We start from the raw sequence: 12,754 nt of genomic DNA on the forward strand, positions 1-12,754 counted from the left end.
TTTAGTTCACTCGACACGAGTACTAAAGTTTTAATAGTTGAAGGCAAGACAACTATGTGTCTTTACGAATCACCGATTCCAGTGACTAAGAGTGATTTCTTATCAGTGTTTGTGGTGTTCGCTTTATCAAAATTTGTGGTAAAATCTCAAATCTTCATTTCTAATTTTAAAGTTGTGGTGAAAACTTTATCAATTATAATTGAAGTTTTTGGAGTGTTTCTAAATCTTTGATTGGGGTGAAAACTTTATCTATTAGAGTTTTGATTCTTTATTCTTCGTGTTCTTATCTCTTAAGTTTTATACTCTGTTTTTAAGAGTTTTGCTATACAATTTAGGAGTTTCTGTTGAGATCTGGTTAAAGAAAGCTTTTTGAAATTGTTGTTTCTTGGTGAGAAATACGCATGACTTGATTGCTAACAGAAATACATATAAAGTAGAGATTTAATTCGTACTGGTTTTGTTAGTTTAGCCTCAATGTAAGGAAACCTTGTCAAGTACTTAAAACATCATTTCTTCTTTTATCAATGCTAAAATTTGATTCTGTTTTCACCTCCATAACTCATAAAATGCTACTTAAATATTGAATATATGGATGGATAATCATGTGTACATTCAATTTAAGTGAAGATCAAAATTAAGAGTGCAATAATGCGGTCATGAAAATTGTTAACCACAAAATAAAAAATTGAAGACTTGCAGCATTCAAGGTAAACAAGAACAAATTACAAGTAAGAGAAGTAGCCATTTGAACAGTCAAACTTTCAATTACATAAACAAAGATCATGTCGGCTTGTAATATTTTGTCGCCACAAAGGGCATTTTAGTAATTGAACCATCATACGTTTTCCCTCTGATTGCAATCTTAACTTTAGTACCTGGTTTGTGCAACCCAGACTTAACATACCCCATAGCTATGTTCTTCTTCAAGCACGGACTGAACCCTCCACTAGTAACCTCACCAATATTCTCCCCATTCTCATTTTGAATCTCACTATGACTACGGCCTGGTGGGCCCACTGAAAAAATCCCAACCCGCCTAATAGCGGGCCCATCAGCAATTTGCTTGAGGATGACATCAGCTCCAAGAAAACCACCTTCGGCCCTTCTTCTCTTACCTATGGCCCACGTAAGCCCGGCCTCCACAGGGGTTATATGTTGCTCCATATCATTACCATATAGGCACAACCCGGCTTCAAGACGAAGACTGTCACGAGCACCAAGACCCGTCAACCGTACTTTCCCTTCAGATTTTTCAAGAATCGCCTTTGCAAGATCAACTGCGTTTTCGGACGGAACCGAGATTTCAAATCCATCTTCTCCGGTGTACCTATATAAGAGCAGAATTAAGGGTGTGTTTGGATATGTAACTAATTATTGTAACTTCAAGTCGCAGTGTAGGGAGTGTGACATACAGATTATCGAGCAAAATGTAAAAGTTACTAAAGGATTTTTCACTATAAGCAACCTACCCGGTTCTAGTTAAAAAACATTTGGAGCCATTGATATCAATGATACGGAAGTCCCCAAAGTACATTTTACTCAAATCCTCTTTTGTCAAGTACTGAAGTGTCGAACCTGCAAGAGGACCCTGCACGACAAAAACAAAACGGAAAATGGAATAGTCATATGAATAGATAATAATGTGGATCTCAACACATTCATTAACAAAAGCTAACTAACCACCCAATAATAAAAATGACTTTTTTAAAAACAACATGTCATCATACGGTTAAAGTTGACTTTTTACATGACGGTTATTAAAAAGGTAAAGTCTTTTAGGATGTCATTAGAAAAATCCTAATAAAAATCAAAGATTTTAAGAAAATTAATTCTCAAGTTTGAAGTATTAACCTGAAGAGCCAAAAGAGATCGCTCATCATATATTTGCCAGCTTACATCTCCACCTTTAGATTTAAATGCCTTCATATGTTCTTCAATGTGAGCCAAATCCTTATCTCTACATCCCGCATTAACAACCAAGTAAATATGATCATCAGTCACTTTAGTGATAACCGAATCATCAATAGCTCCACCTTTCTCATTTGTGAATACGGTCAGTGAGCCAGTACCAGGGGGAAGTGATGCCACATCAGCAACAACGAGCTTTTCAAGAAACGTAACACAATCTTTCCCTTTAAGACTTAGGCCACACATATGAGAAACATCAAAAAGACTACCGTTTTCCCTGCAGTTTAGAGTGGATTCCATGATTGAATCTTTGTATTGAATAGGCATACTCCAACCGGCAAAAGGAACCATCTTTCCACCATGGGCAACGTGGAAATCGTACAACACGGTTTTCTTTAAGTCAGCCTCTGATGCGTAACATCTACGAACGATGGTCTTCTTATCAGATTGACCAAGGCGACGAGTGATCGATTGCCCTAGTTGCCATAGTCCTCCCCTCATTGTGCTTTATGCTTCCCAAACAAATAGAAAAATAAAAATCATAATTAGGTTAAATCAAAGTCTTGTGAATTCATCATTCTTAACTAAAGGTGCCAAAGATTAACCCTTATTTGCTTGTGAACAATATAATCAAATTAATAATAACTTTAGATTGATTATAGGGAGCAGATTCAGAATCACAATCATGATTTTCATTGATCAAGCACAACTGGATCGATAAAGATCAGCATGCCATTAACGAATCATATAGTAGCATTTAAGGATATACACATTGGAAAAAATCTATGATTATCAGCAATCACCAGTTAACAATTTACAGTTTACAAGCCCTGCAATAAAAGCAAAAACTACAACCCTCCATCCTTCTTCCCTTACAAGTATACTTTATGAACTTTTTTAACGTTGAAAAAACAATCACTAAAGCTGTGAACTTTTTATATCAATCCATTGTCTACCAAGACATGTGACAAATTTAAAAAAATGTCGATCAGAACATCAAATCCTCAATCAACAAAGATACAATCTTTTCAACTATTCGTAAAAAGGTTTTGTTCCAGATGAGCAAAGATTCAATCTTTTCATAAAATTACAATCGAGAAACACTTTTTTTACCCAACCCACACAGAACTTATACATTGAATGACCAGAAAAGAGGAAAGAAAAAATATTATAAAAATGAACTTACAATTCAACTCAGAGAGAGTGCACTAAAAAGAAAAGCAAATCTGGATGAGTTTTGCAAGTGTTTTTAAAATTTATTTGTACATATGCGGATGAATAATTTGATAGCATGTAAAAGTTAAAATGAATAACAATTAAAGTTGACGAAAATATAAATAAAATGAGACGGATTGGTGGGTAAAAAGAAATGGGTGGAGGAGGGCTTCTGGTGACAAATCGAACCCCATCGTTGGTGAGTGGTGCTGAAGTTGGTAAGCCCTTGTCGTCGATAAGGGTTTGTGGAATTGTGGGATGTCGAAAATACATTCATTTCATATTTTATTTATTTGATTATTGAATTTGATTTAATTATTAAATTTTATTTTAAAATATATTTATATTTATACTTATACTTATATTTAATTAATATTTATATTTATATTATATGCTTTATTCTCCAATTTCAAATAGGCCAAATAGTTGTCGGGCAAATACTTAGCCACAATTTTGAGTCTTGGATGCTCATATCCTTAAACCAACGTAGGAGAAATTCTTTTAAGACCGTAGGAGAAATCTTTTTAAAGACATAATAGGTGAAATGTCTCGTTCATATTGATTATAAACGTTCCATATTAATTGATTTCGTTGCGAGTTTTGACCTCTATATGAGACGTTTTTCAAAGACTGCATTCATTTTTAAAACAACCATAATCTTTATTTTATCAATAAAGGTTTCAAAAGCATTACGTAGATTATCAAATAATGATAATCTAAAATATACTGTTTACACACGACCATTACATAATGGTTTACAATAGAAATATATTACATCGACATATGTTTCTTGAATGCAGTTTTTACATAATATCATACAAACATGGACTTCAAATCTTGTCCTTATTTTAGTATGCAACAGCGGAAGCTCTTAATATTCACCTGAGAATAAACATGCTTTAAACGTCAACAAAAATGTTGGTGAGTTATAGGTTTAACCTATATATATCAAATCGTAACAATAGACCACAAGATTTCATATTTCAATATACATCCCATACATAGAGATAAAAATCATTCATATGGTGAACACCTGGTAACCGACATTAACAAGATGCATATATAAGAATATCCCCATCATTCCTGGACACCCTTCGGATATGATATAAATTTCGAAGTACTAAAGCATCCGGTACTTTGGATGGGGTTTGTTAGGCCCAATAGATCTATCTTTAGGATTCGCGTCAATTAGGGTGTATGTTCCCTAATTCTTAGATTACCAGACTTAATAAAAAGGGGCATATTCGATTTCGATAATTCAACCATAGAATGTAGTTTCACGTACTTGTGTCTATTTTGTAAATGATTTATAAAACCTGCATGTATTCTCATCCCAAAAATATTAGATTTTAAAAGTGGGACTATAACTCACTTTCACAGATTTTTTACTTCGTCGGGAAGTAAGACTTGGCCAATGGTTGATTCACGAACCTATAACAATATATACATATATATCAAAGTATGTTCAAAATATATTTACAATACTTTTAATACATTTTGATGTTTTAAGTTTATTAAGTCAGCTGTCATCGTTAGTAACCTACAACTAGTTGTCCACAGTTAGATGTACAGAAATAAATCGATAAATATTATCTTGAATCAATTCACGACCCAGTGTATACGTATCTCAGTATTGATCACAACTCAAACTACATATATATTTTGGAATCAACCTCAACCCTGTATAGCTAACTTCAACATTCACATATAGAGTGTCTATGGTTGTTCCGCAATATATATATAGATGGGTCGACATGATAGGTCGAAACATTGTATACGTGTCTATGGTATCTCAAGATTACATAATATACAATATAAGTTGATTAGGTTATGGTTGGAATAGATTTATTACTAACTTTCACGTAGGTAAAATGAGTAGTTTTTATCTATCTTGTTTTACTCGCCATTTCTTCGTTTCTAATCCGTTTTGAGTGATTCCAGTGGCCACGGTTTCGTATTGAACTTAACTTTATGAATCTAAATAGAAAAAGTATAGGTTTATAGTCGAAAATACAAGTTACAAGTCGTTTTTGAAAGAGGTAGTCATTTCCGTCGAAAGAACGACATCTTGATGACCATTTTGAAAAACATACTTTCACTTTGAGTTTAACCATGATTTTTGGATATAGTTTCATGTTCATAAGAAAAATCATTTTTCCAGAAGTATAGCTTTTAAATCAAAGTTCTTCTTAGCTTTTAATTATCCCAACCAAAACAGCCCCCGGTTTTACTACGACGGCGTATATCCAGTTTTATGGTGTTTATCGTGTTTTCGGGTTTTAAATCATTAAGTTAGCATATCATATAGATATAGAACATGTGTTTAGTTGATTTTAAAAGTCTAGTTAGAAGTATTAACTTTATTTGCGAACAAGTTTAGAATTAACTAAACTATGTTCTAGTGATTACAAGTTTATAACGTTGAATAAGACAGCTTTTTATGTATGAATCGAATGATGTTATGAACATCATTACTACCTCAAGTTCCTTGGATAAACCTACTGGAAATGCGAAAAATATATCTAGCTGCAAAGGATCCTTGGATGGCTTGAAAGTTCTTGAAGCAGAATCATGACACGAAAACAATTTCAAGTAAGATTTCCACTCGAAATAAGATTGTTATAGTTATAGAAATTGAATTAAAGTTTGAATATGATTATTACCTTGTATTATAAATATAACCTACTATAAGTAACAAAGGTTTCTTGATCTTGGATGATTACTTGGAATGGATTTAGAAAACTTAGAAGTAAACTTGCAATCTTGGAAGTATTCTTGATTTTATGAAACTAGAACTTTTGGAATTTATGAAGAACACTTAGAACTTGAAGATAGAACTTGAGAGAGATCAATTAGATGAAGAAAATTGAAGAATGAAAGTGTTTGTAGGTGTTTTTGGTCGTTGGTGTATGGATTAGATATAAAGGATATGTAATTTTGTTTTCATGTAAATAAGTCATGAATGATTACTCAAATTTTTGTAATTATATGAGATATTTCATGCTAGTTGCCAAATGATGGTTCCCACATGTGTTAGGTGACTCACATGGGATGCTAAGAGCTGATCATTGGAGTGTATATACCAATAGTACATACATCTAAAAGCTGTGTATTGTACGAGTACGAATACGGATGCATACGAGTAGATTTGTTGATGAAACTGAACGAGGATGTAATTGTAAGCATTTTTGTTAAGTAGAAGTATTTTGATAAGTGTCTTGAAGTCTTTAAAAAGTGTATGAATACATATTAAAACACTACATGTATATACATTTTAACTGAGTCGTTAAGTCATCGTTAGTCGTTACATGTAAATGTTGTTTTGAAACCTTTAGGTTAACGATCTTGTTAAATGTTGTTAACTCAATGTTTATAATATCAAATGAGATTTTAAATTATTATATTATCATGATATTATGATGTACTAATATATCTTAATATGATCTATATACATTAAATGTTGTTACAACGATAATCGTTACATATATGTCTCGTTTCAAAATCATTAAGTTAGTAGTCTTATTTTTACATATGTAGTTCATTGTTAATACACTTAATGATATATTTACTTATCATTTAACATAATTAACCAAGTGTATCAATATCTTAATATGATTCATATGTACCTAGTAAGACGTTATAACGATAATCGTTATATATATCGTTTTCGAGTTTTTAATTTAATAGTCTCATTTTTATGTATATAACTCATTGTTAAAATACCTAATGAGATACATACTTATAATAAAATCATGTTAACTATATATATAACCATATATATGTCATCGTATAGTTTTTACAAGTTTTAATGTTCGTGAATCAACGGTCAACTTGGGTGGTCATTTGTCTATATGAAACTTATTCCAATTAATCAAGTCTTAATAAGTTTGATTGCTTAACATGTTGGAAACACTTAATCATATAAATATCAATTTTATTTAATATATATAAACATGGAAAAGTTCGGGTCACTACAGTACCTACCCGTTAAATAAATTTCGTCCCGAAATTTTAAGTTGTTGAAAGTGTTGACGAATCTTCTAGAAATAGATGCGGGTATTTCTTCTTCATCTGATCTTCACGCTCCCAGGTGAACTCGGGTCCTCTACAAGCATTCCATCGAACCTTAACAATCGGTATCTTGTTTTGTTTAAGTCTCTTAACCTCACGATCCATTATTTCGACGGGTTCTTCAATGAATTGAAGTTTTTCATTGATTTGGATTTCGTCCAACGGAATAGTGAGATCTTCTTTAGCAAAACATTTCTTCAAATTTGAGACGTGGAAAGTGTTATGTACAGCCGCGAGTTGTTGAGGTAGCTCCAGTTGGTAAGCTACTGGTCCGACGCGATCTATAATCTTGAATGGTCCAATGTACCTTGGATTTAGTTTCCCCCGTTTACCAAATCGAACAACGCCTTTCCAAGGTGAAACCTTAAGCATGACCATTTCTCCAATTTCAAACTCTATATCTTTTCTTTTACTGTCCGCGTAGCTCTTTTGTCGACTCTGGGCGGTTTTCAATCTTTGTTGAATTTGGATGATTTTCTAGGTAGTTTCTTGTATTATCTCCGGACCCGTAATCTGTCTATCCCCCACTTCATTCCAACAAATCGGAGACCTGCACTTTCTACCATAAAGTGCCTCAAACGGAGCCATCTCAATACTAGAATGATAACTGTTGTTGTAGGAAAATTCTGCTAACGGTAGGTGTCAATCCCAACTGTTTCTGAAATTAATAACACATGCTCGTAGCATGTCTTCAAGCGTTTGTATCGTCCTTTCGCTCTGCCCATCAGTTTGTGGATGATAGGTAGTACTCATGTCTAGACGAGTTCCTAATGCTTGCTGTAATGTCTGCCAGAATCTTGAAATAAATCTGCCATCCCTATCAGAGATAATAGAGATTGGTATTCCATGTCTGGAGACGACTTCCTTCAAATACAGTCGTGCTAACTTATCCATCTTGTCATCTTCTCTTATTGGCAGGAAGTGTGCTGATTTGGTGAGACGATCAACTATTACCCGAATAGTATCAAAACCACTTACAGTCCTTGGCAATTTAGTGATGAAATCCATGGTAATGTTTTTCCATTTTCATTCCGGTATTTCGGGTTGTTGAAGTAGACCTGATGGTTTCTGATGCTCAGCTTTGACCTTAGAATACGTCAAACATTCTCCTACGTATTTAGCAACATCAGCGTTCATACCCGGCCACCAAAAATGTTTCCTGAGATCCTTGTACATCTTCCCCGTTCCAGGATGTATTGAGTATCTGGTTTTATGAGCTTTTCTAAGTACCATTTCTCTCATATTTCCAAATTTTGGTACCCAAATCCTTTCAGTCCTATACCGGGTTCCGTCTTCCTGAATATTAAGATGCTTCTCCGATCCTTTGGGTATTTCATCCTTTAAATTTCCCTCTTTTAAAACTCCTTGTTGCGCCTCCTTTATTTGAGTAGTAAGGTTAGTGTGGATCATTATATTCATAGATTTTACTCAAATGGGTTCCCTGTCCTTTCTGCTCAAGGCGTCGGCTACCACATTTGCCTTCCCCGGGTGGTAACGAATCTCAAAGTCGTAATCATTCAACAATTCAATCCACCTACGCTGCCTCATATTCAGTTGTTTCTGATTAAATATGTGTTGAAGACTTTTGTGGTCAGTATATATAATACTTTTGACCCCATATAAGTAGTGCCTCCAAGTCTTTAATGCAAAAACAACCGCGCCTAATTCCAAATCATGCGTCGTATAATTTTGTTCGTGAATCTTCAATTGTCTAGACGCATAAGCAATCACCTTCGTTCGATGCATTAATACACAACCGAGACCTTGGTTTGATGCATCACAATAAATCACAAAATCATCATTCCCTTCAGGCAATGACAATATAGGTGCCGTAGTTAGCTTTTTCTTCAATAGCTGAAACGCTTTCTCTTGTTCATCCTTCCATTCAAATTTCTTCCCTTTATGCGTTAATGCAGTCAAGGGTTTTGCTATTCTGGAAAAGTCTTGGATGAACCTTCTGTAGTAACCAGCTAGTCCTAAAAACTGGCGTATGTGTTTCGGAGTTTTCGGGGTTTCCCACTTTTCAACAGTTTCTATCTTTGTCGGATCCACCTTAATACCTTCTTTGTTCACAATGTGACCGAGGAATTGAACTTCTTCCAACCAAAATGCACACTTTGAAAATTTAGCGTACAATTCTTCCTTCCTCAATACTTCTAACACCTTTCTCAAATGTTCACCGTGTTCTTGGTCATTCTTTGAGTAAATAAGTATGTCATCAATGAAAACAATGACAAACTTGTCAAGGTATGGTCCACACACTCGGTTCATAAGGTCCATGAACACAGCTGGTGCATTAGTTAAACCAAACGGCATGACCATAAACTCGTAATGACCGTAACGTGTTCTGAAAGCAGTCTTTGGAATATCATCTTCTTTCACCCGCATTTGATGATACCCGGAACGTAAGTCAATCTTTGAATATCAGACTGTAACATCCCGCCTTTTTCCGTTTACTTTTCCGTTATACTATTTTAAACTCCGTTATATGCTTATAACATCTCCCGTTAATACGCGTTTTAAATTATCTCGTTTAGGTAATTCACGCACCCGAACGAAAGTTGAGGGACTAAACTTGACAAGGGATCAAACCCTTGACTAGGTCAAAGGGTCAAAACCCTTTCATCCATTCATTTTCATCCTCATCTTTTACTACTTCCAAATCCTCTCAACATTCAATCCTTAATTCATCATCTAAATTCGATTTTGGAGGCTAACATCAAAACAAATTACATATTTGGAATCCTCTCTTCATTCTCTACGTTTTGATACTAATTTCATCTCGATTGGGTAATTTTCTAAAAACTCTAAATTTCATAATCTTAGTGTTCTTGACTTAAAAGTGTGTTAATTAGTGTCTATGGCTCATTGTGATGTCGTATATGTAATTTGTATGCTCGATCTTGTGATTTGACATAACTAGCATGAACTTGAAAAAGTGTTTGTTAAATCTTTGATTTTGGATGATGAAATGTGTTTAGATGTTAATGTTTGTATGTTCAAAGTGTTAGTTACTTCATTAGCTTCGTTTTGGTATGTTGTTTGACATGAAAACCTTACATTAACATGATTATTGGTTTTGAGATTTTGGTTAGGGTTTGATAGGCTTTATATGAACTTTTGATGCATCAAATGCTATGAGATGTTTTTGATAAGTGTTTGGTTGCAATGTGTGTTTGATTACCTTCAAAACGGCATATCATATGTGTAAATTGGTTTCCCGAAACTTAAAATGCATTTGATGAACTTGAAACATTGATTTTGAACGTTTAACGATCATTCGACGAGGTTTTTGTTGTCTTAAATGATGAACTTGATTTAGAAAATGTATCAACTTGTGTTCCTTGTCAAAAGAGATTTCCGATGATATAAGATACATGTTTTGGTTGTTTGCGGATCATAAAATGTGTTAGTTTGGTTTTTGGTTCGTGCACTTAGGAGTTTTCTGCATCAGACTTGAATACCAATCTGGACGCCGTCCCGATCTTTGGACGCCGTCCCAGATTTCAAAGCTGGACGCCGTCCAGATCTTTGGACGCCGTCCCAGCCTTCAAAGCTGGACTCCGTCCAGACAATCTGGACGCCGTCCAGATACACTGGCAGGCTACTGTCTTCGTTGGTCATTTTACGGAAAATGTTTGCTATGCTATGGACCTCCGATTCACATGTAACTTGTTCTAACATGCTCATATATGATTAAAAACCTCAGAAAAATAGTTCGGGACCCGACCCGAACGTGTTGACTTTTTCATTGACTTTGACCCGGCCTAAGTTGACTTTTAATCAAACTTAACCAAATGTTTGTGCAATCGTTCTAACATGCTTTTATACTTGTACCTTGCATGAAACATGACAATTTGATTCACATGCTATTATGATCGAGTCTTAACGAGCCATAGGACTAATTGAACATCTTTGACCAATCGTAACTATCGTTATTGATACAACCTATTTGTTTAGGTCAAGACTAGCATTGTTCTTTGCACACGTTACTTGTCGAAGTACTTATGTGCCCTTGCTCTCAATGTGAGATCATAGTCCGACTTTTACTCTTTTGCACTTACATTTGGGATGAGGAAACATAAACGTTTCTTTTTACTATGTGAACACAAGTACAGGAAAACAAACATTCTACATACGAGTTTGAACAAAAATCCTCAATTCGATTATCATTAGTTACACTTGCAGGGTGTAAGCGAGAACTTATGTTATATGGCCATATGGGTTTGACAAACCCTCATTCAAACGGTTCGCTACCGTTTACGAATGAAATATATTTTCGAGAAACAGTGTATGTTCTAACACTATTGTGATGGGGTTCTATGGAAGGAATGTTAAGCATTGATAATTGGGTGCTCGTGAAACAAACTTTTGAAATGTATTACTATTATATCATTGTTGCAAATCTTGTGGTTCACTTGTACTTACTTACTTAAACCTATGATTTCACCAACGTTTTCGTTGACAGATTTCTATGTTTTTCTCAGGTCCTTGAACATTTGTGTGATACATGCTTCCGCTCATTACTTTGATACTTGCTTGGATGTTGAGTATACATGCATACGTGGAGCGTCTTTTGGCTACTTTTAAATTGTGTCACATATGTTTAAATTGTACTTTAAACTTTGTAATGTAACTAGTTGTTGAACTACTTTGTAAACCTTGAAACATCTTTACTTTTGAAATGAATGCGACATACTTTTGGTCAAACGTTGTTTTAAAGACTTATGACCACGTAACGGGACCTAAGTAGACGGCGCCGTCAATGACGATTTTGTCGGGTCGCTACACAGACGAGCCTTGTAGTTGATCAAATAAGTCATCGATTCTCGGTAGTGGGAAGCGGTTCTTGATGGTAAGTTTGTTCAACTCTCGGTAGTCGATACACAACCTGAATGTACCATCTTTCTTCTTCACAAACAAAACAGGAGCTTCCCACGGTGATGTGCTTGGTCGAATGAAACCACGCTCTAAAATTTCTTGTAATTGGCTTTGCAGTTCTTTCATCTCGCTGGGTGCGATTCTGTAAGGAGCACGAGCTATTGGTGCAGCTCCTGGTACAAGATCTATTTGAAATTCAACGGATCGATGTGGGGGTAATCCCGGTAATTCTTTCGGAAATACATCGGGAAATTCTTTTGCGACGGGAACATCATTGATGCTCTTTTCTTCAGTTTGTACTTTCTCGACGTGTGCTAGAACAGCATAGCAACCTTTTCTTATTAGTTTTTGTGCCTTCAAATTACTAATAAGATGTAGTTTCGTGTTGCCCTTTTCTCCGTACACCATTAAGGGTTTTCCTTTTTCTCGTATAATGCGAATTACATTTTTGTAACAAACGATCTCTGCTTTCACTTCTTTCAACCAGTCCATACCGATTATCACATCAAAACTCCCTAACTCTACTGGTATCAAGTCAATCTTAAATATTTCGCTAACCAGTTTAATTTCTCGATTCCGACATATATTATCTGCTGAAATTAATTTACCATTTGCTAATTCGAGTAAAAATTTACTATCCAAAGGCGTCAATGGACAACTTAATTTAGCACAAAAATCT

General features: G+C 34.8%; 1 protein-coding gene across 1 annotated transcript; it reads right to left on the reverse strand.

Moving 5' to 3' along the window:
• Positions 1–595: 595 nt before the first annotated feature.
• Positions 596–3,307, reverse strand: LOC139870077 (aminomethyltransferase, mitochondrial-like). The gene is made up of 4 exons (XM_071857930.1): positions 3,095–3,307; positions 1,852–2,420; positions 1,470–1,588; positions 596–1,327 (listed from the first exon to the last, which is right to left on the reverse strand). The coding sequence occupies exons 2-4, from the start codon at positions 2,407–2,409 to the stop codon at positions 781–783; spliced, it is 1,224 nt and encodes a 407-aa protein (XP_071714031.1). The 5' UTR covers positions 2,410–2,420; positions 3,095–3,307; the 3' UTR covers positions 596–780.
• Between the last annotated feature and the right edge of the window lie 9,447 nt (positions 3,308–12,754).

Source organism: Rutidosis leptorrhynchoides, chromosome 1, assembly GCF_046630445.1.
Source record: "Rutidosis leptorrhynchoides isolate AG116_Rl617_1_P2 chromosome 1, CSIRO_AGI_Rlap_v1, whole genome shotgun sequence".
NCBI lineage: Eukaryota > Viridiplantae > Streptophyta > Magnoliopsida > Asterales > Asteraceae > Rutidosis > Rutidosis leptorrhynchoides.

Excerpts from the sequence above, each read along its gene's own strand:
- LOC139870077 (XM_071857930.1), bottom strand. The coding sequence starts at position 2,409 with ATGAGGGGAGGACTATGGCAACTAGGGCAATCGATCACTCGTCGCCTT. Across the intron at positions 1,589-1,851 it reads GATCTCTTTTGGCTCTTCAG|GGTCCTCTTGCAGGTTCGAC; the intron begins GTTAATACTTCA and ends TTTGTCGTGCAG. Across the intron at positions 1,328-1,469 it reads TGTTTTTTAACTAGAACCGG|GTACACCGGAGAAGATGGAT; the intron begins GTAGGTTGCTTA and ends GCTCTTATATAG.